Source organism: Trematosphaeria pertusa (assembly GCF_010094035.1).
Source record: "Trematosphaeria pertusa strain CBS 122368 unplaced genomic scaffold BU26scaffold_2, whole genome shotgun sequence".
NCBI lineage: Eukaryota > Fungi > Ascomycota > Dothideomycetes > Pleosporales > Trematosphaeriaceae > Trematosphaeria > Trematosphaeria pertusa.
In genome coordinates this window covers 3246274-3270791 of record NW_022987213.1, presented here as the reverse complement: position 1 = coordinate 3270791, position 24518 = coordinate 3246274, and the positions used below count along the sequence as shown (strand labels likewise).

The 24518-nt window shown below is 55.2% G+C and overlaps 12 protein-coding genes across 12 annotated transcripts; 5 read left to right on the top strand and 7 right to left on the bottom strand.

Moving 5' to 3' along the window:
* Window positions 1-5: 5 nt before the first annotated feature.
* BU26DRAFT_600802 (cytochrome P450 reductase 2) lies at window positions 6-2519 on the top strand (the record flags this gene model as incomplete). The annotated part of the gene is made up of 1 exon (XM_033835199.1): window positions 6-2519. Exon 1 carries the CDS (start codon window positions 378-380, stop codon window positions 2517-2519), a length of 2142 nt encoding a protein of 713 aa, XP_033690271.1. The 5' UTR covers window positions 6-377.
* An 851-nt stretch (window positions 2520-3370) lies between these two features.
* BU26DRAFT_153253 (myo-inositol transporter) lies at window positions 3371-5350 on the top strand. Its single transcript, XM_033820018.1, has 2 exons — window positions 3371-3785; window positions 3842-5350. Exons 1-2 carry the CDS (start codon window positions 3596-3598, stop codon window positions 5266-5268), a joined length of 1617 nt encoding a protein of 538 aa, XP_033690270.1. The 5' UTR covers window positions 3371-3595; the 3' UTR covers window positions 5269-5350.
* Window positions 5350-7332, bottom strand: BU26DRAFT_153246 (uncharacterized protein). The gene has a single exon (XM_033820017.1). The coding sequence runs from the start codon at window positions 7196-7198 to the stop codon at window positions 5432-5434; it is 1767 nt and encodes a 588-aa protein (XP_033690269.1). The 5' UTR covers window positions 7199-7332; the 3' UTR covers window positions 5350-5431.
* Window positions 7333-7720: 388 nt separating this feature from the next.
* Window positions 7721-8984, bottom strand: BU26DRAFT_600799 (NAD(P)-binding protein; the record flags this gene model as incomplete). The annotated part of the gene is made up of 4 exons (XM_033835198.1): window positions 8866-8984; window positions 8358-8783; window positions 8104-8292; window positions 7721-8038 (listed from the first exon to the last, which is right to left on the bottom strand). Exons 1-4 carry the CDS (start codon window positions 8950-8952, stop codon window positions 7721-7723), a joined length of 1020 nt encoding a protein of 339 aa, XP_033690268.1. The 5' UTR covers window positions 8953-8984.
* A 200-nt stretch (window positions 8985-9184) lies between these two features.
* On the bottom strand, window positions 9185-10981 carry BU26DRAFT_153148 (uncharacterized protein). The gene has a single exon (XM_033820014.1). The coding sequence runs from the start codon at window positions 10674-10676 to the stop codon at window positions 9552-9554; it is 1125 nt and encodes a 374-aa protein (XP_033690267.1). The 5' UTR covers window positions 10677-10981; the 3' UTR covers window positions 9185-9551.
* Window positions 10982-11051: 70 nt separating this feature from the next.
* BU26DRAFT_416761 (BIG1-domain-containing protein) lies at window positions 11052-12042 on the bottom strand (the record flags this gene model as incomplete). The annotated part of the gene is made up of 4 exons (XM_033823172.1): window positions 11052-11431; window positions 11481-11574; window positions 11614-11899; window positions 11945-12042. 4 exons carry the CDS (start codon window positions 12040-12042, stop codon window positions 11052-11054), a joined length of 858 nt encoding a protein of 285 aa, XP_033690266.1.
* Window positions 12043-12194: 152 nt separating this feature from the next.
* On the top strand, window positions 12195-16587 carry BU26DRAFT_476020 (uncharacterized protein). The gene is made up of 4 exons (XM_033825558.1): window positions 12195-12866; window positions 12963-14171; window positions 14327-14523; window positions 14637-16587. The coding sequence occupies exons 1-4, from the start codon at window positions 12498-12500 to the stop codon at window positions 16303-16305; spliced, it is 3444 nt and encodes a 1147-aa protein (XP_033690265.1). The 5' UTR covers window positions 12195-12497; the 3' UTR covers window positions 16306-16587.
* A 138-nt stretch (window positions 16588-16725) lies between these two features.
* Window positions 16726-18045, bottom strand: BU26DRAFT_416324 (FAD/NAD(P)-binding domain-containing protein; the record flags this gene model as incomplete). Its single annotated transcript, XM_033823153.1, has 1 exon — window positions 16726-18045. The coding sequence occupies one exon, from the start codon at window positions 18043-18045 to the stop codon at window positions 16726-16728; it is 1320 nt and encodes a 439-aa protein (XP_033690264.1).
* Window positions 18046-18264: 219 nt separating this feature from the next.
* Window positions 18265-20112, bottom strand: BU26DRAFT_153154 (uncharacterized protein). The gene has a single exon (XM_033820015.1). It carries the CDS (start codon window positions 19951-19953, stop codon window positions 18400-18402), a length of 1554 nt encoding a protein of 517 aa, XP_033690263.1. The 5' UTR covers window positions 19954-20112; the 3' UTR covers window positions 18265-18399.
* Window positions 20063-20923, bottom strand: BU26DRAFT_153164 (uncharacterized protein). The gene is made up of 3 exons (XM_033820016.1): window positions 20683-20923; window positions 20308-20613; window positions 20063-20255 (listed from the first exon to the last, which is right to left on the bottom strand). The coding sequence occupies exons 1-3, from the start codon at window positions 20818-20820 to the stop codon at window positions 20172-20174; spliced, it is 528 nt and encodes a 175-aa protein (XP_033690262.1). The 5' UTR covers window positions 20821-20923; the 3' UTR covers window positions 20063-20171.
* A 443-nt stretch (window positions 20924-21366) lies between these two features.
* BU26DRAFT_416355 (uncharacterized protein) lies at window positions 21367-22562 on the top strand (the record flags this gene model as incomplete). Its single annotated transcript, XM_033823155.1, has 2 exons — window positions 21367-21583; window positions 21631-22562. Coding segments are annotated over 2 exons (1149 nt in total), but the record flags the coding sequence as incomplete, so codon positions are not given.
* A 578-nt stretch (window positions 22563-23140) lies between these two features.
* Window positions 23141-24295, top strand: BU26DRAFT_559865 (l-lactate dehydrogenase-like protein; the record flags this gene model as incomplete). Its single annotated transcript, XM_033832753.1, has 3 exons — window positions 23141-23408; window positions 23524-23810; window positions 23864-24295. The coding sequence occupies 3 exons, from the start codon at window positions 23141-23143 to the stop codon at window positions 24293-24295; spliced, it is 987 nt and encodes a 328-aa protein (XP_033690260.1).
* Window positions 24296-24518: the final 223 nt, after the last annotated feature.

Sequence of the window (24518 nt, the reverse complement as noted above, 5' to 3'; positions counted from 1 at the left end):
TGCCAGATAGAGCGTGCCGAGGCTCCATCTTTCAGACCCAGACTTGCGTTAGCCCTTCTGTAGCGGTTGCGGTTCGAAGCGGAGTTCGGGAGACGTCTCGCAAGCATCGGAAGGCGACAGCGTCTCCTAGAGCGCACGAGGGCTCAACCGTTTTCCCCAGATTTCTAACTAGGTCCTGCTCCGATTTCATTGGCGAAGAAGAGCGTTACCCATCTGAGCCCCGAAAGAAGCATGTGATATCCGCATCGCTGGTCCGCGGTTGGAAGTGAGCTCCGACGTCCTTTCAATGCCTCTTGATATTTTGAAAAGGAACCTTCATATATCAAAGCCTCTTCAAGTATGAGTCTCTAAGCATTCCTCGTCTGCTTACCCTCGTCATGGAGACTCTCAATTTTCCAATCGACGTTTCCGGCCTCCAATCCACCCTTCATCCGCTCCTCCAAACCATCAAAAGTTCACCAATTATCGATACACTGAAGCCCTCTACAACTGCAGATAGTGTGGCTGTGCTCCTCTTCCTCCTCTCCGCTCTCGGATACCTCACGCGCGGCCGCGTCTGGGACAGACCGGACCCGAACTACAAGATCTACTTCGAGCGACCACAGCTGGTAGATGGCGAGTCGAGCAGCAAGACAGCCGCAACACGCAACATCGCACAATGTCTCGAAGATGGGAGCTACCAGGCTGTCATATTCTGGGGCTCGCAGTCTGGCACATCCGAGCGCTTCGCTGAGATACTTGCCCGCGAGTGCTTAATACATTTTGGCATCCGCGCACTGGCCGCAGACCTATCTGACTACGACGCGGAGAGTATTGCAGCTATTCGGGGGACGCACTTCGCCATTTTCATTCTGAGCACCTATGGCGAAGGCGACCCCAGCGACAATGCTGCTGGTCTCTGGGACTGGATCAAGCGTGTTAAGGAAGAGAACACGAAGCTCGACAGCCTTCGATACCTAGCTCTTGGCCTCGGCAATAGCAACTATAAGTACTACAACCGCGTTCTCGACGCTGTAGTGCAAGTTCTCGACGCGGCTGGAGCAACGACGCTTGTGCCCTCAAGGAGAGCAGACGATGCTCGGGGAGCAACCGAGGAAGATTTCCAGTCGTGGAAGGACGACGTGTTTGCCCTCTTCCGTCGTATGGGCTATGAGGAGAAGAGTGTGGAATACCAACCTACCGTAAAAGTTGAACTGAGAGCCGCGCCCGACCCCCAGAACGACGTTGCACACCAGATCTCTGTGCACCACCAGCAGTCGAGCACCAATTCTGCTATCCTTCCTCTCCCTGTAAAGAACGCTCGAGAGCTCTTCACTGCCGGCGATCGGAACTGCATTCACATGGAGCTCGATCTTGGAAACAATGATATTGTCTACAAGACTGGTGACCATATCGGGATTTGGCCTTGTAATCCCGACGAAGAAGTTCAGCGCCTGCTGCATGCCCTTGGTCTTGAGGCGCGCAGGAGTGATGCGCTCGAAGTTTCTCCTCTAGATGGCTCGGCAAAACCGAAGGTGCCGTCTTTGACTACACTTGAAGCAGCACTGCGTCACCACCTTGAGATATGTTCCCTGGTCTCGCGCAAGACGGCCTTGGACCTTGCTCAATTCGCTCCTACTCCCGAAGCGAAAACGATGATCTTGGAGATTGGTGAGGATCGCGAACGCTACGCACAGCTCATCTCGACCACGCACGTAACTCTCGCCCGGCTGCTGCAACTCGCCAGTCCCACAGCCCCATGGACTTCTCTCCCTCTCTCCTTCGTCATCGAGAACGTTCTGCCATTGCAACCGCGCTACTACTCAATCTCCTCAAGCTCCGTCATCTCGCCCCGAAGGATCGCCATCACAGCTCTCGTAGTCAACAAGGCCCTGCCGGGTAAAACGGGAAGCACCATCCAGGGTCTAACGTCGAACTACATCCTCTCGGCTTCCAAGCTCCCATCTAATGCCTCAATCCCTACCCCTTCCTTCCAGCACACAGCTTACGACAACATGGAAAGCGGCAGAGTCTTCGCCCACGTCCGCAAATCTAAATTCAAACTTCCCATCACTTCATCCACACCACTCATTCTTATCAGCGCAGGCACCGGCTTCGCACCCTTCCGCGCCTTTCTTGCCGAGCGCACTAAACTCCACGCTATCGGCAAGCCCGTTGGCAAGATCCTCTTGTTCTTCGGGTGTCGCAGCGCGCACTCGGACTTCATATACCGCGAAGAGCTCGAGAAGATGCAGAACAGCCTTGGGGACAAGCTTGAAATTGTAACAGCGTTCTCGAGAGACGGTGATAAGAAGGTGTACGTTCAGGATCGAGTAGAGGAGTATGCGGGGGAGATACTCGAGATGCTTGATGCCGGTGCGAATCTGTATGTATGCGGCAAAGCGAGTATGGCAAGGGAGGTGGATGGGAAGATCGAGGAGGCTGCTGCGACGGTGAAGGGGCTGGGAGAGACTGAGGTGAAGGCTTGGACCGATGGGTTGAAGAAGCGTGGGAAGTGGAAGGCAGATGTGTGGGGGTAGAGCTCGGTGACGGTCACCGTTGAGGGTATCGGCATAGACATAGATCCCCGTCTTCGAATATACGCCCTTCCAGTTCAGCGCAAATCCACATGCATGGACCCATGTGTTTGTACGTGGACAAAGTCGCAACATTGTCGGCTGTTACACCAAGGCCCGCCCAATGTATCTGCTGAAGTCGATCCACTGTCAAGCTCCCATCACCTGCTCTCGATACTATCTCCCCACTATCCACCGCTAAATCGACACCACTACGGTAAATATTCATCCTTCATCTCATGATTCTTCTGCCGCAAGGCTGCCTAAAGCCCGGCGTTGTCAGCTTCGGGTAAGGTCAGGTAGAGAAACAGCGCACTGCGAGCCTTGAAACCTCCTCTCCTGACGCCAGCGAGACCTGACATCCAAAGGGCCGAATGTTTTGGTGTTGAATCAGGTCCAGAGGCAGTGCGGAATTAATGCGAAGGAAATCTTTCCCCTTGCGTAACGCGCAAGGACCTCGGCTCGACCCAAGCGTCATCACACAATATGGCAGTGAATCCCGCAAACCAGACAATTCCCATCCACCCGCCCCCCACATGGCATCGTCTCGAACACCTTCGAGTCTCTCAGCCAATGCCACCCACCGCATTGCCGCTGATCCAGCCAGCCCTGAGGCGTTCGGCTCTGTGACCGGTAGCGACTGATGACGACCGATTCTGACCCAAGAGCTAGGGATTCCACTCTGGGGCCCCGCCACCCCGCGTATGCATTCCCCAGTCCAAGCATCCTAGCCTCCGATGCCAGGTTTGCGGAGAAACATTCGGCGCAGGGCCTCCTTGTGGGCTTGCCCTGGACGGTCCTAACGTGGCAATTTTGAGAATCCTCTCATGAGCCTGGGCAGACGGTTCATCACCGCGGAGTAGGCCGGCCGACTACGAAGCTTGGAAGCATAAATAGGCCGCTGTTCTCCACTTGACGTTTTGTTATCAGCTCAGCCTTCACTGGCATCGAAGACCAGCATCTTTTGGATCTGCTTCACTGCTTCCCGGATAGGCTCGTTTTTGAGGTCCACCAGCTGTTCGAACACGTATTACGACACGATGGCGTACCATGGCGCAGACGAGAAGAACATCAAGTTCGACGAGACGTCTTCCGAGAAGATCGATAAAATCGACACAGCGCGGGATCACGCCGACCAGCTCACCGAACTCTTTGGCATCGAGGCTACCGCCGCGTCCAAGGCGGCATGGCTCATTTCCATGGTTGTCTCGCTCGGAGGTCTCCTTTTCGGCATGCTAGCCCTCATACTCCAACAGTCGAACCAGAGGCTAATACTCCGCGAATAGGTTATGACACTGGCTATATCTCTTCGGTTCTCGTCACGATTGGGACCTCGCTCGGCCATGAACTCACCTCGTCGGAACAAGAACTCGTCACGTCGCTCACCTCCGGAGGCGCGCTCATCGGAGCCGTGGGCGCTGGTCTTACTGCTGACAGATTTGGTCGTAAGATGCCCATCTGGTCCGCCTGTGTCGTCTTCTGCATCGGCACCCTTCTTCAAACCGCCGCCTTCCACGTGCCGCAGTTCGCAATCGGCCGCTTCGTCGTTGGTTTGGGGGTTGGCAGCGCCGCCATGGTTTGCCCCCTGTACATCTCCGAACTCGCTCCAGCGAAATACCGCGGACGCATGATCGCCTTCAACAACATGTCGGTAACCTTCGGTCAACTCTTCGCCTCCGCGCTCGGAGCTGCTTTTGCACAGGCCAAGTCCACTCAAGCCTGGCGCGCCACTGTCGGGATTGGTGGAGCACCCGCCATTCTGCTCGCCATTCTACTCTTCTTCTGCCCCGAGTCGCCTCGCCAGCTTATAGCGCACGACAAGGCCGACGAAGCTAGCAGGGTTCTGCTACGCATCTACCCGACCTCCACTGAGGAGCAGCGCCGCGCAAAGATTGCCAGTGTCGAAATGAGCATCCACGAAGCCACACAGACCATGGTTGAGGATTCCATCTGGAAGACCGTCACTCGCATCTTCACTACCCCCAGTACCTTCCGCGCGGTCGCAACTGCCTGCGTCATCATGGCCGTCTCGCAACTTTCCGGTTTCAACACGCTGATGTACTACTCCGCCACCCTGTTCAAGATCGTCGGTTTCAACAACGCAACCGCTGTCGCCATCACCGTTTCCGCTACGAATTTCGTCTTCAGTATCGTCAACTTGGTCATTGTAGATAAGTTCGGCCGTCGCATCATCCTGCTTGTCACCGTCTTCGGCATGACCTCGTGCCTGCTCATCGCCGCCGTCGCATTCCACTACATCCCGATCGATACGCACACGCTCGAAGTGCAATCCGACGAGATCGGCTGGCCAGGCTATCTCCTCATCGCCATCATCATCCTTTTCGTCGGCTTCTTCAGCGCCGGTGTTGCCACCATAGCCTGGATTGGGACTGAGCTGATCCCCATGGAAGTCCGCGCTGTCGGCACTATGCTGAACACCGTCACCTGCTGGTCGACCAACATCATTATCGCGTCTACGTTCCTGTCCATGATGAAAGGAATCACTCCGTCCGGTGCGTTCGGCTTCTACTGCGGGATTTGCTTCTTTGGATGGTTTTTCATCGTCTTCTGCTATCCCGAGGTCAAGGGCATGCCGCTGGAGGCGGTGCGAGAAGTATTTGCGCATGGATTCGGTGTTCGCTATGCGAATCAGTGGCAGAAGGAGAACAGGGAGTTTGCGAAGATGAATACGCAGCAGAGCTTTGCGCACTAGGCGGCGTGGAGTGGGTTGGAGAAGCACGACAAAGGTCTTTGAGAGGCCGCTTTACCTTCTTGTAAATACTTTACGCTGGACTTTTCACGGTCCTTCTGATGGAATTGGTTATTTTGTGGACAGCAAAACCATAGACTTGTTTATCTTGTATGATGAAGGCGCTTTATCGTCCAATCTCTTCGTAGAACTTCCACTGCGTCTTGAAGTCCCCGCTAAGCGGCTGACCCGAAACCAAAGCGCGAAATAGTTCGACGGGCATCTGATTCGCATTGAGAAACGCATCGTGGAAGTCCTTCTCTTTTACCCCCAAGCCATCAACAACCTTCTTCCTAAGCGCATACAGTTGCAGTCCCCCAAGCATATACCCCGCCTGATACAACGGCCCGTACTCGCCCATCACACTCCTCCTCACTTCCCCCTCAGCAGTCGCCCGCTCGTGCCCCACCCAGTTCACAAGCAACTCGACGCATTCTTGCGCGCTCATCTCGCCAAGGTGATATCGCAACGAGAAGACGATGCGCGCGCAGCGGTGCATCCGCCAAAATAGCATGCCGATGCGGTTCTCGCTCGTCTTCTCCCACGACGGCTTGTCCCAGAGCAGCATCTCCCAGTAAAACGCCCAGCCCTCGATGCAGAAGGGCGTCATGAACATTTGGCGGTACGGGCGCACGCGACTCATATAGTGCATGTGGAGATGGTGGCCTGGGATCATTTCATGAAACACGGTCGCGCGGGCAAAGTGTTTGTTATTGCCGCGCATGCTCATCAGCTTATCCTCGTGGCTCATAGTGGACGTAGGGTAGGATACGATGATGGAGTTGCCGCCAAGGAAGAAGGGGTTCATTTTCTGGTCCTGCGGGCTCATCATGAAGGTCTGGATTGTTTCTTCGCAGACGGGCGGGACGGTGGCGAGATCGTGCGTCTTTACGTATGAGGTCGCTTCTTGCGTGAGGGCGCGGACGAGCAGCGGTTGTTGGCCCGGAGGGACGTATTGGTTCTTGACGTGTTCGAGGGCGGCGCGCCAATGCTGGAAGCCGAGTTCTGAGGCGGCTTTTTGCATTTCGGTTTCGCACCATGCGTATTCTTTTTGGCCGATGTCGATGAGCTGTTCGGGGGTGTAGGGGATCATCTCATATTCCAGCGCGTCGAGGATTCCGACCCGTCCGATGGGCTCTCCTATGATGGTATCCTGATCAGACGACTCCAATCCGAGAACGATCTTCTTTACCGTGTCGCTTAGATCTGCAAGCGCAGTGTCGATTTTTGGGTAAGGGTCCGAGATCCACCAGGTGAACAGCGGATCATAGTCCTTGTAGAACGCATACCATTCCTGGAGGAGCGCCTGCAGTTCAGCGAGAAGTTTGGTCGCTCGACGTGCAATTGGCGGCGTAGCAGTCTCTTTCTTATTAACAACCCGATCCTTAACCATCGATATATGGCCCATCAGCTCGGTGAGCGCAGCTGCTGCTTGCTTGCCGTCCGGATCTGCCACCTTCCGCCTCGCTTCGATCATCCGCGCTAGACGAACCGGGAAGAATCCACCTAGGAAGGCCAACACCTGCTGGTCTTTCTCTGCATCATCTTGCAACTGAAGAAGCCCGTGGCGTAGGTAGTTCTTCAGCAGCAGATAGTCGACCTTACCGTTCTGGTCGTATTCCTCGAAGGGTGCATGTTCCAGGGCTTTGAGCTCGTCGTCGAAGAACTTTTGCAATCTATCATAGCCTGTGGGAGAGAAGGGAATTTTGTAGAAAGATTCGAGGTTGCTCAGGTCCCATTGGACTCTTGTTATCCGGTCCGCGATCGGTTCGGATTCTGAGACGCTGGTCTTCGCGGATGAGTCTCTTTCTAGGGGTCTGGTGGTTGAACGGCCCAGTTCACTACCATCTCCACGCCTCAGGGCTTCGGATAGGGGTAGGGATGGATCGCGCATTGGCAAGTTAAAGCTGATTGTTGTCTAGTCGAGGGTCGTGGAGGCTTTGGCGGGTATGGACGACTTCGGCAGATGTTACGGTAAGCGAAATGATGCAGCGACAGATTTCTAGCTAGAATACCGTAATGTGGGAGAAGTCAAAGACGCCGCAATCCGACATTTGTCGACCGGTTGTCTGAGTGACGACCTACTACCTTCCGTCGGGGCTAGCCGAATACAGAATAGTTTCTGTCAACGTGGGGCCTTTTCATCCCAGGTGATTCGATTCTTTCACGCACGTTCTACACTTCAATCGTCGTTTCGATAAACGAAAACGCGAATTTCAAGCTGAAGCGACGAAGTGCGAGACCTCTAAGGCTGTGTTCCTTGTCTACGAGGACAAATGCGTGGCTCCGTACAATGGTTTACCAAACAATCGAGCAGCCATACGCACGGCAAAGGAAGAACTCAAGCGATTGCATGGCTAAGAAAGAGAAGGAAGCGCATTATCCACGACCCCCGCTATCTTGACCCCTTCGTCCCCTACTCCCCTTCCGCCTTCTCTCCACCCTGCATATCCTTCAATGCAGCATACATCTCCTCATACGGTCTCTCCCCCTTCCCCTCCACCAACTCATCCACAAACCTCTCAAAGGAGATCGGCTCAAAATCCGGATACAGTTCCCTTGCGTCCAAATATCCCAGGTACTTCCCCATCGCCGGCGTATTGTCCCGGCGGATGTATTTCGAGGCATTGTATTCAGCCTGCGAGCGCACCAAACGCACCATCATGTTTCGCGGCTCCGGTTCGCAAGCAGCGCGTGCATTGGCACGCGTGGTGAGGAGGTCTTGCTCAGAGATCTAGAAGAGAGAGAAGATGGGTTAGTGAGAGTTATCATTTCGTCTGGCTGGTTGGAGGAGCGTACATGCGTGAGTTCCAATTTTTCGCCAGTCTTCTGCTCTATCATCCGCGCGATTTCGTTCTGCGAGATGAAGTCCGAGTACGTGAACACCTTCTGGTTCAGCGTTCGTTCATCTTTGATAATACGCGCGACGAAACGCCCGATGTCCCTCTTATCCGTCAACAGCGTCTTCGCGTCGCCTCCCGCATACACCTACAGCCATGAGCTGCTATTATAAATCTAGGGGGAATGTTTATAGTTTATCGCGGCATACGCACCTCATTCCTCTCCAACAAAACCGCATAATCAAACCTACCGCTCGGCACCCGAAACCAGCTCAACTGATGCCAGTACCCCACATCTACAATCGTATACGGTAAATGATGGCACCAGATGCGCTGATACACGACCTCTTTGTCGTCACGCAGATGCATGACCCCGCCGGGTGGGCACACTGTCATAAACCCGCACGGCACAAACCTCTTCACCGTCCCCGCTTTCGCCGCGGCATCTACAAGGCTGAGCTGCGCGAGCTGATGCGGCGCCGAAATACTGCTTATGATGGTGTCGTAGCCGGTGATTGCTGTTGCGAGGTCGTTAACGTCGCCGGATAGATCGCCGACGACGATTTTCAGGTTGCGAGTCTCGAGCTTTTTGACTGCTGGTTTTTGGGCAGAGGAGGGCTGGACGAGGCAGGCGACTTCCTACGTGGTTACAGTAGTAGTCAGCAGCTTGGGATATAATGGAATATTGTCGATTCGGGGGCCGGTCTAAGTGGGGACGTACGAAACTCCCATCCTCGAGCAATCCCTCCAAGATATCACCGCCGGTCTCGCCTGTTGCGCCGAGAAGGAGGACTTTTTGCTTGGACATGATGCTCGTAAGCTGCACTTGTTCCTTTCTATATCATCTAGATTCGGATTTTATATATGATTTTCAAAGGTGCAATTCTGACACCGAATGACTAACTTTCTGACATTCTGCTGCAGGGCCTCTTCACGTGATGCTCGTAGTCGGACGAGCCCCGGGGTTATCTCCGGATCTGTGAGGAATTGCGCCTTCCGTGTGCAAGACGTATGAGGTCTTGATCCAATGAAAAGACATAGGCAGACTTGGGCCAATAATAGGTAAATGCGTCGAAGACTGGCCTTAGTCTTTGGGGAGCGCCTGTGGTCGGCCTAATGACTAATCGGGGTCTGCTTTGGTGGAGGTCTGAGGATCCGTCGGCCAGATTGATAGCCTGTCCGGTCAACTTGGTCGCGTGTGGAATGGCATCAAGCATGCCGTGGACGTAGAAATTCAGCTGAAGGGGTCGTGCGCAGAGGAACAGTTATGGCGCACGCTTCTATATCTTCGAAGCATCGGTGTAACGCCGGAAGCCCTTTCAGATAAGGCTTAGAGTTAGGAGGGGTTGGAAGCTTAAAGCTTTCCTTCCATAGAAGAAATCGTCCAATCCGCTCGAAAGCCACCGCTCACAACCAGAAATCCTCCAACCTCCTACGCAACCTCAGCCCTTTCTCTAACTGCTCCTCATTCACATCCTTCTCAACACACCTTTCTCTGCACGCTGCTAGCCAAACCCTCGCCCGCGTTTGCAATTGCGCCGGCTGCGACTCCCAATAGTTATAGTCCTTCATATCCTCTTCCCCCCTCAATCTGGCAACCTCTCGGACACCCCACTCCCTCCACCCCTCCATCTGAAATACCACGCTCTCTTCTTTGCCGATAATTTCGAGGATGGTCGGATAGTCTGTTTCGTCGTATTGCGTATATCCGTACCAGTTTTTATAATGTCCGCAATCAAAGTTGGCAAGTGTGCCGCCGGAGTGAAGGTGATGGCGATAGAAGTACAGAGCCTCGCGAGCCGAGGCTTTATACTGGCTGAGGACTTTTCGGATCATAGATCGGCGCTCTGGTAGTTTCTTTGTGAGAATCTGCGGCATGTGCTTTTTCAGCAGGTCGTTGCGCAGCATGCGCATGCATTCCTCCTCTTTGAACAAGTTCGAGAAGAGTGTCTTCCACTCGAACCACAGATTTCCCCCCTCATCATCCGGTTGCAGCCCAGGAATGACCATGTTGCTCAATATCCCACCACCCGCATAGCCTTCGTTTAGCACGCCTTCTCCCATTCTCAGAACGACTCGCCTCTGGCTCCACCATGTGTTCTCGTCGAAGGGATCCGTCGACCGCATAATATATTCCCACCAACTCCACTTTTCGTGTTCCAGCATCGAATCCCTCTGCAGCCTCGCCCAGCCTTCGCGTGCTTTGAATCGCGCAATCAGGCCTGTTTTCTTGTCTACGCCAAATGCACGGTAGTCAACACTAACACCGACCCGGTCGGAGTAGACGGTGAGGATTGTTCTAGGGAGCCAGAAATGCAGGAAGTGGGATTCCAGTTGTCGTTTGTGAAAGCGTGTTATGTAGCGGAGGTGGCTCCATTGATAGCCTGGATCCTGGTCGTAGAGCGAGATAAGCGTAGAGATGATGAGGTCGAATATCTCGCGAGGAAGATGTGATGGAACATGTAGAGTTGGCGCTTGTCGACTCTCTCGAAGATGTGATGGGACACGAAGAATTAGCACTTGTCGACCCATGACTCAACTAGGCCGGTAGGCAACAACTGCGAAGGAACTTGAGCAATGGGGTAGGACAGAAAATCAAGAGGGTGCTCTAAAAGTGAGGGATACTCGCATCAGAAGCAGCCATCGCACGGACCACTTGAGTCACAAGGCTCGGCACAGATTCGAGAGGCCGTTACGACCGCTGAGTTGGTCGATGAGTCGAGGCTCTGGTGAATTGACGTAGGAAAGCTGAGAAAATGATTCCGTGAAAGAAAATGGAAGCTAGAAATGACTCGAATAATCCTTATACCACATTCGGCTAAGGTCCGGAATTCCCAACAAACGCCAGGTGCCCATGCTCTACATAAGTTACAGGATCTACACTAATCTTGCCCTACCGAAGAGCAATCACTGCCTCTTCTGAGCAGTGGGTCCCATCTCTTTGCTGAAAGCGAAGTAAGACACCTCTAAGCTCGATAGGGCTTGAGTCCCGACGAAGATAATAAGGAAAAGCGGGGCGATGGCGGCGAGGCCCATGAACAGGCCTGGCGTGAAGTACTGGTACTTCTCGAAAAGGCCGCCTTGCTTCGAGGCAGCTCGCTTGTGTGCCGAGAGATCGCGCTTTAGCTCCATTTGGACCGCCTCACCGAAGGGGTCCTCCATTTCGTATGCGTGGTGATTTTCGACGGCAGTTTTGGTTTGCTCGCTGGCCGGAGGTGTGGTGGTATAGATGACTGTGTAGTCTTGCGAGTCGGCCCAGTTCTCGACGACGGTCTTTAGTTGCGCGTCTAGTAACCATTAGCCGGAGCAGAGCCCATGGGGACACCATGGTCTTACCAAGCGCATTGAGGTTGAATGGTCGTAGGGAGCCCGAAGGCGGCGCTGCCATAGAAACGTAGATGAGCAGCGGAGATGCGGTTCTAGCTGGCGCCTCTGTGGTGGATATCTCGGCGCCCTTCACCTCGAGAACCTGGACACCGCACTTGTTCTGCAGATATTCCGTCACGCCCACGCTTGCATCCGCGCTCTCCAGCATTTCTGGCACAGCCAATGTGCTCTTCACTTCGCTGTTGTATCCGCTCATGTACCGGCCCAGCCACGAGAGTCCGTCGTCATTGCGATAGTCGGCGGAAGAGACGCCCTCTTGCCGCACGACAACATACGTCCTGGAAGGGCAGCTTTCTAGCGCGTTGGTGACCTGGGCAAGGACCTGGGTCGACCGGGCGATCTCGACATCGTTGGCGTTGATGTTCAAGCTGCGGGCGTTAGCCTGGGGAGCTGGGACGAGCTACGACACATACTTGGCGGTAGAGAACAGGAAGAAGGGCGAGGTGTTGCGGAAGGCGAGTGCTGACGGCACCGAGGCCAGCGCCAAAGCGCCGAGCAATGTCGTCGCCATGGCTGTGATGGATTCGGGGTGGTAGTGATGCTGGCGATAGCAGCTCCCGGGCAAAGCAATGGGACTGCGTGGAGTTCTGCCGGGGTTCTGCCGAGACGCTATGACGCGCTTACCCGAAATTCCATCTGAAGTCGAACAGTCACCGCAGGAACGTTCCAGCTTTGCTCGGGGCAAGCGATGGAGTGATTGCTCCGCCACTTCGGCTCGTAAATGGCCGGTGTGTAGCACCGACTTTGAGTCATCCATCCGGCCACACTAGCCTCAGGCAGTGAATATATGTGCTCGCAACTAACCTCTCACCTTGACCACCACACCACAGCTTGATCTTCTCGCCTACATTACAGGTCGGTCTGCAGGCGACACGCCCTTTCGAGCCCGCCTTCGCAACCCTACGTGAAGCTCTCGAGACACCCGACCTTGGAATACTGGACTCGAGACCAACCCGTTGCGCCACTATGTCGGCTACCACCGCTCCCCTTCCGGAGCAGAGCACCGACCCGTCGAGAGACGGCCAGAGGCGTCGCCGCCCCAGGCATAGGAATCGGCAAGGACACGCAAGTCAGGAGCACGAGCAGGAGCAGACTCCGTCGGAGCAGCCACCACCGCAGCGAGGCGGCCGGAGTGGGCGAGGACGAGCTCGCGGGCAAGCACCAAGCCGCGCTGTGGATAATGGAGCGGGAGTTACTTCAGCTCCCCCGGCGCAGCCGCGGAGAGGACGAGGGGGTGCCCACAATCAGCTGAGGTTTCCACAGCGGACAGCTGGCGGCAGACAGTTCGGTGGGCAGTTGAGTGTTGAAGATGCGGCGTCGACATCCGCTCCAGAGGTACGTTCATGTTTGGCTGGGAACAATGATAGATCCCTCATTTCACATCACTCCGGAGGAATTCAGGCTGAGCAATGTGCTAATAAAAGTTTGCAGTCCCACTTGCAGGCCGATGCCCCCGAATTTCAACCTGGCCGACCGATCCTTCCTCGACAATCAAGACCGCCCCGACAAAAGAAGCCCCAAGTCCCGAAATCCACTGCCCCTGACATAGCCACGAGGACTCATGAAGACATCGATAATGGCCACTACGAGTGTGCTATTTGCACAGAAGAAGTCAGGAGAACATCTAGAGGGGTCTGGTCCTGCAGGACTTGCTGGACCGTCTTCCACCTGGGCTGTATCAAGAAGTGGTCGACTAATGAGGGTTCGGCAGCTGCTCGGCAACAAGCGCCCGATGGCGAGCTGCCGCCACCGCGGCAATGGCGCTGTCCCGGATGCAATCTGCCCAAGGACGAATTGCCGAAATCCTTCGCCTGCTGGTGCGAGAAGGAGCTCGAACCCAAGTCACTTCCAGGCCTTCCCCCTTTCTCATGCGGACAGACATGCGCTCGGCCACGAACTCTACCCAAGAAATGCCCCCACCCCTGCCCGGTGACCTGCCATGCCGGCCCCTGTCCGCCCTGTACCCAGATGGGCCCTACTCAGCATTGCTTCTGTGGAAAGAAAGTCGTCACTCGCCGGTGTGTGGATACAGACTATGAGCACGGTTGGAGTTGTGGCGACATCTGTGGCCACACCATGCCTTGCGGAGAGCACTGCTGCCCCCGTCCATGCCACGAAGGACTGTGCGGAGCCTGTGAGGTCCGTATACCGGCTCGATGCTACTGTGGCCAGGTGGACAAGGACATATTATGCTGCGATCGAGGGGACGAGCGCAGCAGCAGCCAGTCACACATTGCGGAAGACGGCTCTACCACCGTTGAACACTGGACAGGCCTTTTCCAATGCCCTAACGCTTGTGCACGGAAATTTGACTGCGGAATACACGCTTGCAAAAACCAATGTCACCCACAAGATGCCAAGCCAGCTCACTGTCCCCGATCCCCCGATGTTGTCTCCCACTGTCCGTGCGGGAAGACTCCCTTGAATGAGATCTCGAATGCCGTCCGGTTTACCTGCGAGGATCCCATTCCGAATTGTTCGAAAGCTTGCAGAAAACTGCTTGACTGCGGCCATGAGTGTCAGCAGCCATGCCACCAGGGCGATTGTCCGCCTTGCTTGCGCATTGTATCTATTGCATGTCGATGCGGGCGCACTACGTCTACAACCGTTTGTCATCAGGGAACAGAAGAACCTCCTCAGGTACGTAATTTGTGACATGCATGCCCCCCTGTCTCGGTTTCGCTCGACTGTGGAAAGTCCCCCCTGGAGACCTCCCACAAGTAAACTCCCGAGAACGCTGAAATGTTTTACTTCTATCCTTGGTACAATTCAGTCGCTAATATGTATTACTACAGTGTATGCGGATATGCCGTGTCTCTCTCAATTGTGGCCGACATGAATGTGGCGAGCGCTGTTGCCCTGGCGAGCGGAAGGCAGCGGAGCGGCAATCGCAGCGACGTAAACCCCGACCGCTCGACTCTGCCCGACACCAGCCCGAAGAAGGTTTCGAAGCCGAGCACATCTGTACGCGGCCATGTGGTCGCCAGCTTAGGTACGTATGTCTTAGTCTGAAAAACCACTCCTGGAAGCCTTCGGCGGATCAGGCAAGCTGGGAGTTTAATGTACCTCTCTCGGTTAGAAATGTTCGCTAATGTATATTTGCAGGTGCGGTAACCCCGGTCACCGCTGTCAGGAATTGTGCCACAAGGGTCCCTGTGGAACATGTCGGGACGCCATCTTCGAGGAGATCAGCTGTCATTGTGGACGGACCGTTCTCCAACCCCCACTACCCTGTGGTACGAAACCTCCACCATGCCGTTTCCAGTGCGAGCGACCAAAGGATTGTGGTCACCCTCAGGTTGCCCACACCTGCCATGGAGACGACGAAGACTGCCCGAAATGCCCGTTCCTAACGACTAAATCTTGTCTGTGCGGCAAGAATACGCTCAAGAATCAGCCATGCTGGCTAACAGAAGTCCGATGCGCAGAAACTTGCGGCCGTAGACTAAAATGTGGTGCACATTATTGTCAGAAGCAGTGTCATCGCCCTGGCGAGTGCGCTGAGCCGTGTAGGCAGCCCTGTGGGAAGGACTTGAGTGTCTGTGGCCACCCGTGCATGGCTCCGTGCCATTCTCCGGTACCTTGCAAGGAAGACAAGCCTTGCCAGCACAAAATCCTCGTTACCTGTGACTGCCAGAGGATCAAGCAAGAAGCGAGGTGTCTTGCATCAAAGAACGGTGAAGGTAACCTCAAGAAGACACTGAAATGCGACGACGAGTGTGCCCGCCTTGAGAGGAACCGCAAACTCGCATTGGCGCTTAACGTTGACCCTGAGCATCAGAGCGACCATGTCCCATACGGCGCCGACACGCTCAACATGTATCAACAAAACTCTACCTGGGCGGCGGCTCAAGAGAAGGAGCTGAGACTGTTCGCAGCCAAACCCGAGGAAAAGCGCTTACGCTTCAAGCCGATGCCGCGGCACCAACGAGCTTTCCTACATTCCATTGCAGAAGACTTCGGTTTTGACTCCGAGAGCATGGACCCCGAACCTCATCGACACGTTGCAATATTCAAGACTCCCCGATTCGTGATGGCGCCGATGAAAACGCTGGCTGAGTGCGTGAGGATCCGACAGGTTCAGCGAGCTACAGCAGCACCAGCAGCCGCTACAATGCTCATGTCGCGTCCGAGACCAAGCAACATCGCCGGAGATCCATACAACGCTTTCCTAATCACCAACCCCCGTTTTGCCCTAACCGTCGAAGACGTGAGCTCTATCCTCAAGAGCGTCCTACCGAAGACTTCATGTCCACTAGAGCTTGAAATTAATTTCCTACCCACGGAGGAGGTGGCTCTTAAACCCCCGATTGCTGCGCGGGTCAACCTGCCTGAACGCGAGGTACAAGCTATGCTGGAGTCCATCAAGCCCGCCTTATCCCAGGCAATATCTTCACATAAGATCGGCAAGCTTCAGCTTGCTAGACTTGACTCCTCCTTGAACGTCTTGCGTAAGGAGTCGGACTCCTTAGGGGCCGGCTGGAGCCAGGTAGCCGCCAAAGGAGCTCCGGTGCGCCATGTCGAAAAGAGCGCCCCGGTCGGCCATAAGGGCGGGTTTGCTGTCTTGAGCCTGAGCAGCACCAGGAAGAAGAAGGAGAAGCCTGCAGAGGTGGTAGAGGATTGGGAAGCGGCGGAGGAAATCGAGGAAGAGAAGGAGAAGGCCAGTGGCGCTAACAGCGGGGTTGTCTCCGAAGATGAGGGATTGTCTCGCCCCCAGAGCAGCGTGTTCGGAGTGGATGGTGCGTCAGAGGCTGTCGATGCGGCGAAGGACTGAGCTTCGATACCCCGCTGAAGGCCTTCTCGTCAACTTATCCGCCGTAGACGTAAAAACCGCTCCGGCTTATGAGGTAGGTAGCATAGCCCTGGTACTTGAATAGTGTCAAAATTAGAGTTATCCCTCTGCGTCTGCATCTGCATACATGTCTTTTCCATTTGTGATGTAATGTTGCTAGCTGGGAAATTAGGGACTTCCTTGACTGCCTTGCTAGATCGAATCGGCCGAGAAGGAATGGTATTGGGTTGAAGCATGTACATGGCAGACTGATATTCATGTGGGATTATATTATATAAATCTGTTCGTCTCCCGAAACCTATCTTCCAGCGAACTCGCTCTTAAATGCGCCGCAACTTACACAGCACAACGCAACGCAACGCACCAAAATTCCACCCATGCAAAACGGCCCCTCCCTCCCCCTCAATACCCCAACTCACAGCTCGTAACATCCTCAATAAAATGCGCCTCCCGATACCCCCGCGTCCACCACAGATACCAAGGGATAACATTAAGCTTAATCTTATGCCCCAGCCACCCGGCATCCAGCACCGTCTTGACCACGCTCTGGCTCTCATCATACGCCGTCTCGATCCTCGCCCTGCGCAGCTTCTCATACGCATCAAACGCCTCCTTCACAGGCGCCATCTTCTCCCCGCCCTTCTCCATCCAGCGCGCCAGGCACCGCGCAAACAGCACGCCGTCCTCGAACACGATGCCCGTGCTCTCGCCCTGCGGCGGCATCGCGTGCGCGGCGTCGCCGATCAGGACCACGCGGTCGGTGGCCCATTTGCCCGCCTTGCTGAGCGTGAAGATGGGCCACAGGTACAGGTCCTGCGCGTCTTGGATGACGGTGCGGATCAGCGAGTTAGCGGCGCCGGCGGCGAAGCGCTCGAGCATGTCGTTGCGCGTGTTTTCGGCGTCGGCGCCCGCGGCCTTCCAGCCGTCGCGCGAGGCGATGCTGGGCACTTGCATCAGGCCGCCGACGTAGATGGAGTCCTGGGCTTCGTTGTGGAAGGAGGTGAGCAGGATGCCGCGGCGGGCGAAGTTCATGGCGGTGGTTTCGAAGTGGGTTGGCTCGAAGGGTGCGTCGGGAGAGGAGGAGGTTTTTCGCCGCGGGGCAAAGCCGAACGCGTTGCAGATGCCGGAGTACACGCTCTTGCGGCCGGGCTCGACGTGCTTGAGTCGCGTGACGGAGTGGATGCCGTCGCAGCCGATGAGGATGTCTGCGCTGGCGGACTCGCCGTCTTCGAAGGTGATGTCGACACCGCGCTCGTCCTCCTTGATGTCCACGGTCTTCTTGCCGCAGACGAGGCGGATGTTAGGATGTTTTTCGATCGCGGCGAGCACGCCTTTCAAGCTTTCTCCGCGCGTGATTCTGAGCGCGGTGAAGGGCGGGTTGCCTAGGCCTTTGCCGTCCGGGCCGCGGAAACTGGATTCGGCGAGTTTGGCGTTGGAGTATAGATCGAAGACTTCGACGGCGAGGCATTCTTTCCCGTAGTGGCGCGCGCGGATTTCGTCGAGCGCGCCGAGGTGGGAGAGCAGGCGGAGAGCGTTGGGGGTTAGGTTTACAGCGCCGCCGATGGTTGCGGGTTGTGGGCGGATTTCGTAGATGGTGATGCTGGGGGGTGGATGTGTGGAAGGCGCATATTTTGTGAGTGCAAGCGCGGTGGTCAGGCCCGCTATGCCTCCGCCGAGAATGATGATGTTTAGTGGTTGTGGAGTTGTGTTTGGGGCGATCATTGTGGTGTGTGGTTGGTTGGGGTTGGGGCAGGAGCGAGTTGGTACTACGGGGCGGAGATACTCGCGACGCAGCTGCAGCAACATATATTGTAAGGTCGCCAATTGTCGGATATCCGATGATCCATGTGTACGATGGTTCGAGGGCGTCGGTCCGATGGTCTTAGGGCTGACTTTGCGCAGTATGGGGTCCGGGGTTTGGTCGGTTTCGGCAAAGGTTGGGGAACCGATAGCGTACGTTAGACCATTTTGGGACGGCGCTCCTACGACGAATGCTCCTGAAACGTGGATGCTGCTCACACAAATACTTGGGTGGGCGGTGAGCAGCGACACACGATATCTTTGACGTTCTGAGCTTCATGTTTTCGGTGGTTTGCGAGAACCGCCGCGGCCACGACCTTTACCGGAGCGAGAGGAACGACTGCTATGGCTACCTTTGCTTTCGGAATCGTAGTCGATTCCAGGCTTGCGTGAATCCAATTGTTTACTGATTCGATACATCTTTCTGGTACCCAGGTTGTAGAGTTCTTCTTCGCGCTTCTTTAACCACTCCTCTCGGAATTGTTCTCGAGGAAATTGCCTCTCCGCCATGCTCGCCAGAGGGGTCCAGTGTTCTGACTCTGGGTTGAAGAGCTGATAGAGTTCGTCTGCACGCTTCTTCAGCCATGCCTCCCTGTCAAGCCCGGTCCTGCCAAGCAGGAAGTCCATCGCCGGACGCGCATAGGCGCGGTGCTTTGGGTTTCGCCAGAGATTTTGGTCGTCTAGCCACTTAGCCATACCCGCCATATTCTCATGAAGAAAGGCGTCACAGGTATGACCGTGTATGCTACAAGTGGTGGCACCGTCGGGGCGCTTGTGGTGTTGGGGCAATGGCGGCAGCGGCGAGGAGGAAAACCCCGCAGAGGAAGAGCTAGATGGGACGAAAGGGCCCATGGTGTGCTGGTGCGGCTGATGAGGGATATTACCAAACTGGTTGCCTTTCGCGTTGAGCGTGAACCTAGGAGTGTCGTCAAAGGTAGATTGAAGGTATCCAGTCTGCGACCCGACGTTCCGAGCAGCTGGTAGTGGAGGCGCGAAGAGGGAAGAATTCGATGAGAACGTAGGGAACATAGTGTCATGGGACTGAGTTCGAGACGCGTTCCCAACCCGACTACCTTCCACAGTGGCCGTGAACGCAGGAACATCGTTAAAGGAAGGCTGAAGGCCCCCGGCGTGTGATCCGACGTTCGGACTACACGTTTGCGGCGGGGCAGAGAAAGAGTTCGAAGCAGGCTGGAGATTGTCCGCGAGTCCAGGAACGCTATTAAAAGGGCGCTGGAAATGCCCAGCTTGTGGTTCGCCAGTGAGAGACGTCGGTGTCCCCTGGGAGACGGGGGAAATGGGAAAGAAAGGATCGAAATCGGGCGTAGGCTGCAAGCTCTTTGCTTGTGATGTGGTGTTAGAACCGGACGGTACCGGGAGATTGTTAAAGGAAGAGTGAAAACCGTCAACAGTAACCGGACCGGCGTGGTAATCCTGTGTATACTGTTGCGCCGCCACATTGTAGAGACTAGGCGGCGCAGATTGGAGCGTGCTCTGGAAACGACTGTCCGGGTAGGCAAAATCGAGAGCCATGGAGTTAAATTCATCCGGATTGGTGTGTAGCGCAGGATGTGCAGTGTGATCTGGGGCAGTATACTGTGTGACATGTTTGCTGTGTTCCGGGGCCATGTACTGTGTAGGATATCCGGTGTGCGCTGGAGCCGTATACCGAAGTTGTGAACTCTCCCGGGCCGGCATCTGTCGCATCGTGAGGTTCATATCGAGTGGACGTGGGCTGTGGCTGTGGATCGAGGCGCAGTTCCTCAGTCGTCGCGGCAATGTGTCTGGAAATTGCGACACTTCTTGAAATGTCTGCTCCATGTGCATCATTCTTTCTCAGTGCCGTTTTGCTGCGCTCTGTGCAGGAGTGATGGAGTGATCCTGTCGACGCTTTAAATACCAACAAAAATATCTTTGGGACTCGCTACCTGGAGAGCTTCAAACGTTAATACATTCGAGGAAACTTTATACGAAGCGAAAAACATGGATTTTCTGAACCAGCGACGCGGGTATCTTGCAAAGGCTTTGCGTGTATGCTCTTGTATAAATCACAGTCTATCATGCTCAGCTTTGCGCTGCTCAATGAGGCGCATAGCCCTCTGTCGCCGTTCATCGCGCAGCGTGATGAATACCTGTCAACGGTTAGCCCTAGCTCCTTTGACGGTTTGTCCCAAGGGTACGCACCCAAAACCACGCGGCAAGCTCCAAGAAGCCCCACGTGAAGACGATACTGTTCTTCAAGTGATCGCCCGCACCGGGCGCATAGGCGTGTCCCTTGCTCGACAACATGCCGCCCTCCTTGAAGGTGTATGTATAGCCGGTGACGACGAAAAGGAAGGCTAAGCGGACGGGCGTCTGCGTGCCCCAGTACGACTCGGCCAGTTCATCCGAGAGGGAGAGGGAGGTGAGGTCGCTGAGCCCGAGGAAGGCTAGGAGCACGGCGATGAAGGCCGTGGTTGCGGAGGGCTTGGAGAATTCGCGCGGAGTCGGCTGCAGGGAGTCAGTATGCTGCTGCTGGATTCTTGCGCTTGTTATTGGTCCTTGTATTCGCGCACTCACCAGCTGCATTGATTGTCCTAGCAGGAAGACGATGTTTTGGTCCGCGACGAGCTTCGGATCCTTGAGGATGAGCGCGGCGAGGGTGATGTGGAACAGCGACAGGGTCCGGATGATTGTATATGCAGAGACGATGGCCATGATGGTGATTGCAATGAAGCAGTCAAAAAGTGTAGCGGGGCGCAATTGGCAATAAAAAAACCCTCGTGCCGAATTTCAGTCCAGTGTTGTCGTGCGCTCGGAGGAGAGCTCGACGCCGCAAATGCTAGCCAAGCCGGAGATTGCAGGGTTCAGGGTTCAGGAGAGCTTCTTGATTTCTAAGGCACCATGAACCACAGTTTCCATCTCGTCCGTCTTTCCTTCATCCATGGAAAGCAATGGAGAAGCCATCTGAACTATGCGTTGATGAAAGGCATACAATTGCCCCATCTGACCATCACAATCCGCCTCCACCCCGGCGACGTTCCATAGTCCACTATGCCGTTATCGCCGTTGTCCTCGTCTTCCTCCTTCAAAGCACGAGCTTCCTGTCTCAACATTTTGTAGACCTGTTTTTCAGACCCCGCCGTAACGGCTGTTCGCAACAGCTCACGTTTGAAGAGCGGGCTCAGAAGATCTTGAGGGAGAATCCCCTAATCGGTTAGCACACCTTTGACAGCGCCGTCGCACAGCCGCTAACATGGCGAAGACGGGCACAATGATCTGATGATCACCATTCGTGTGCAGTACAAAAACCACATCTACGGTGCCGATTTCACCGACAAGTTTGAGAATGGCGGCTTTCCTCGGCATGTGGACCTGCCTCGATTGGACGCCGGGCAGCAAGGCGGGGCCTTCTGGAGCGCATTCATGCCGTGCCCTCCAGGAAATGGGACCGACTTTTCGGATGAGAGATATGCGCCGAGTAAGCAACCTTTCATACGATCCGAGAACTTGATGCTGAGCGCTCAGTTGTACGTGCGACACTCGACCAGCTGGACCTGTTCAAGCGGCTAGGTCAAGCGTATCCAAAGTACTTTACGCCAGCATCAGACAGCTCCGAAGCTATAAAGGCATTCAATGAGGGCCGTCTCATCTCCCCCGTAATCATCGAAGGTCTCCACCAAATTGGGAACTCGCTCGCCAACCTACGGTTATACCATCAATTAGGCGTTCGATACGCCACGCTCACCTGGAACTGCCACAACAAATATGCCGATGCCGCCCTCGAATCTGGTCCGAACTTTGAGGCCCGGGTCGCTACCCCGTACTGGAAGGGGCTCAGCCCCGCAGGCCGCGATCTAGTCAAGGAGATGAACCGCCTCGGTATGCTCGTCGACCTAGCCCACGTCAGCGCCGACACAATGAGAGATGTTCTCGTCGGGAGCGGTGGGAGCGGGTGGAGTGGCAGCCTCGCTCCACCCATCTTCAGCCATAGCTCTGCCTACGCTATATGCCCGCATCCACGCAACGTCCCCGACGATATCCTTCAGCTCGTCAAGAAGCGCAACTCTGTCGTCATGATAAACTTCAGCCCGGGTTTCATCTCCTGTGTGCCCGGCGACACGCCTTCTGATCTGCCGGAGACGTATCCGCAAAATGCGACCATGCATCAGGTTGTCCGCCACATTAAGCATATTGGAGAGCTCATCGGATATGACCACGTGGGTATTGGCACCGACTATGATGGCATTGAGTCGACGCCGAAAGGATTGGAAGATGTCTCGAAGTTCCCCGATTTGGTGGCCGAGCTGCTCCGTCAAGGTATCGGCGACGCGGAGGTCGGGAAGATCATCGGCTGGAACGTGTTGAGGGTGTGGAAGGAGGCAGACGAAGTAGCTGCGAGGCTCCAGATGCAGATGGACCCGCTTGAAGATGATGTGCAAAATCACTGGTCGACGTGAGGTGGTAACGACTTCGAGAGAAGCCAGAGTGATGGAATGCGAATTTCCTTCGGCGGCACGCCCCCAGCTACTCGTACCGGCAGGGCGCGGATTAAGCACATCCGACGCAACATCTATGGCGCCTATGACATTGAAAGACGGTTCCTACAACATGGAAGGCTGCAGTTCGATATAGATGTTTCTCTTTTGCACCAGGCATCGAAAGGGCGCGATGCGGTAAGCAGTGGCGGGGCACAGCAGCCTAGCATGTGGCTGAGCGTCGCAAGATAACAGGACGCCCAGGCCTTGGCAGACGACACAACCTCTTGAGAGACACGCTATGTGAGTCGATTATCACATGTTGGATAATTGTCAGAATCCAACGGAGTTCGAGTGTCGCATTTTCCCTTACTTGCCAGTCGATCGCGCCTCCCAATCCCGCTTCCGTCTTTCCTTCCCCAAGAACCCTCCCAAGACAACCCAAGCCTCATCCACGTTTAACCTCAAACAAATACTTGCAACCGACTGTCTGGCTTCATCCTCCCTCCTACTATACACCTCGACCCTCAGATATCTCCAGATATCACAAGAACAACAACATGGCAGAGCATAAACTCAAAACTAGCATCGCCATTCTCGGTTGCGGCGAGGTCGGCTCCACGCTAGCATACACATTGGTCCTCAACCCGATATGCGGCGAGATCATCATGGTCGACCCGAAGAAAGCGCTGCTGGAAGCGCAAGTCCGAGATCTGAGCGATGCGACGTATGGCGGTCGCTCCGGGACGAAGGTAAGAGCTGGGACGCACAAGGATGCTGGACAGGCTGATGTCGTGGTCATCACTGCGGGAGCTAAGCAGAAGCCTGGTACGTTATTCTGCTACCAACATAACCCCTCATTTCCTCTTCCGTTGGACGTAGTCGCTTGTCATAGCGAAGATTCGACATGTCCATGATGGGCCATTTGCTGATATGCATCCAGGCGAATCCCGGCTCTCCCTCCTTAGCCGCAACCTGCACATCATGTCCTCCATCTTCAAAAATATGCAACCTATTTCGCCGACTACAATCCTGCTCCTGGTGGCCAACCCTGTCGATATCTTGACCTACTTTGCCCGGAAGCTCTCTGGATTACCCGAGTCGCAGGTCCTGGGTACCGGCACTACGCTTGATTCCGCGCGACTGCGAGGCATACTCGCGGAGAAAGCGGAAGTAGCACCAAACAGTATCGATGCGTATGTGCTTGGTGAGCATGGCGATAGCCAGTTTGTACGTATTCATAGTATTTTCGCAGCGGCTTTCGAAAGACTGACCGTAGGTAGATCGCCTGGTCCAACGCCTCCATTGGAACAACCCCCCTCCACCTCGCTCTGCCCGTCTGTCTGACTCCGGAGTTCAAAGCCGAAATTGCCACTCACACGCGTGGTGCCGCCGGCGCTATCATCGCAGCCAAGGGCTGCACCGCGTACGGCATCGGCAATGTCGCAGCCAGCATCTGCAAGTACATACTCTTCGACGCGCACACCGTCCGTCCCCTCTCTTTCTACCAGCCTGAGCTCGGGTGTTGTCTTTCCATGCCGGCAGTCATCGGCCGTCGAGGCATTATAAGGAAGATGCCGGTGCAGTTGAATGAAGAAGAGCAGACTGAGCTGGAAGCTTGTGCCAGGGGCTTGAGAGCCGTTCTCGAGGGCGCGGAGAAGGAGCTGAGCGCAGATAAAGAGTTGGAAAAGGTGCTGGAGGAAATGAGGAGATGAGAGAGCTAGTCATCCTCTGCAGGTAAGCGAGATGACGAAAGGAGTCAGGATATCATATTCCACCTCATCAGGGCAACATACAAAATCTTACCACTCACGATTACGAACGTAGTTCATATCATTGAGACTACGTCTCGACCTTCAGCCCCCAGATTTAGTTCGGACCGATTTTGTGTACCGCGCGGCGGGAATTGTGGAAATTAGTTCTGGGCGGCCCGTCCCG

Bases quoted from the DNA above. Each gene is read 5' to 3' on its own strand.
- BU26DRAFT_153148 (XM_033820014.1), bottom strand. From the start codon at position 10,676: ATGGGTCGACAAGTGCTAATTCTTCGTGTCCCATCACATCTTCGAGAG.
- BU26DRAFT_153154 (XM_033820015.1), bottom strand. From the start codon at position 19,953: ATGATGCACATGGAGCAGACATTTCAAGAAGTGTCGCAATTTCCAGAC.
- BU26DRAFT_153164 (XM_033820016.1), bottom strand. From the start codon at position 20,820: ATGGCCATCGTCTCTGCATATACAATCATCCGGACCCTGTCGCTGTTC. The intron at 20,614-20,682 runs GTGAGTGCGCGA...GACTCCCTGCAG, and splicing joins TAGGACAATCAATGCAGCTG to CCGACTCCGCGCGAATTCTC. The intron at 20,256-20,307 runs GTGCGTACCCTT...AACCGTTGACAG, and splicing joins AGCTTGCCGCGTGGTTTTGG to GTATTCATCACGCTGCGCGA.
- BU26DRAFT_476020 (XM_033825558.1), top strand. From the start codon at position 12,498: ATGTCGGCTACCACCGCTCCCCTTCCGGAGCAGAGCACCGACCCGTCG. The intron at 12,867-12,962 runs GTACGTTCATGT...AAAAGTTTGCAG, and splicing joins CGTCGACATCCGCTCCAGAG to TCCCACTTGCAGGCCGATGC. The intron at 14,172-14,326 runs GTACGTAATTTG...GTATTACTACAG, and splicing joins GAACAGAAGAACCTCCTCAG to TGTATGCGGATATGCCGTGT.
- BU26DRAFT_153253 (XM_033820018.1), top strand. From the start codon at position 3,596: ATGGCGTACCATGGCGCAGACGAGAAGAACATCAAGTTCGACGAGACG. The intron at 3,786-3,841 runs GCATGCTAGCCC...CTCCGCGAATAG, and splicing joins GCTCGGAGGTCTCCTTTTCG to GTTATGACACTGGCTATATC.
- BU26DRAFT_153246 (XM_033820017.1), bottom strand. From the start codon at position 7,198: ATGCGCGATCCATCCCTACCCCTATCCGAAGCCCTGAGGCGTGGAGAT.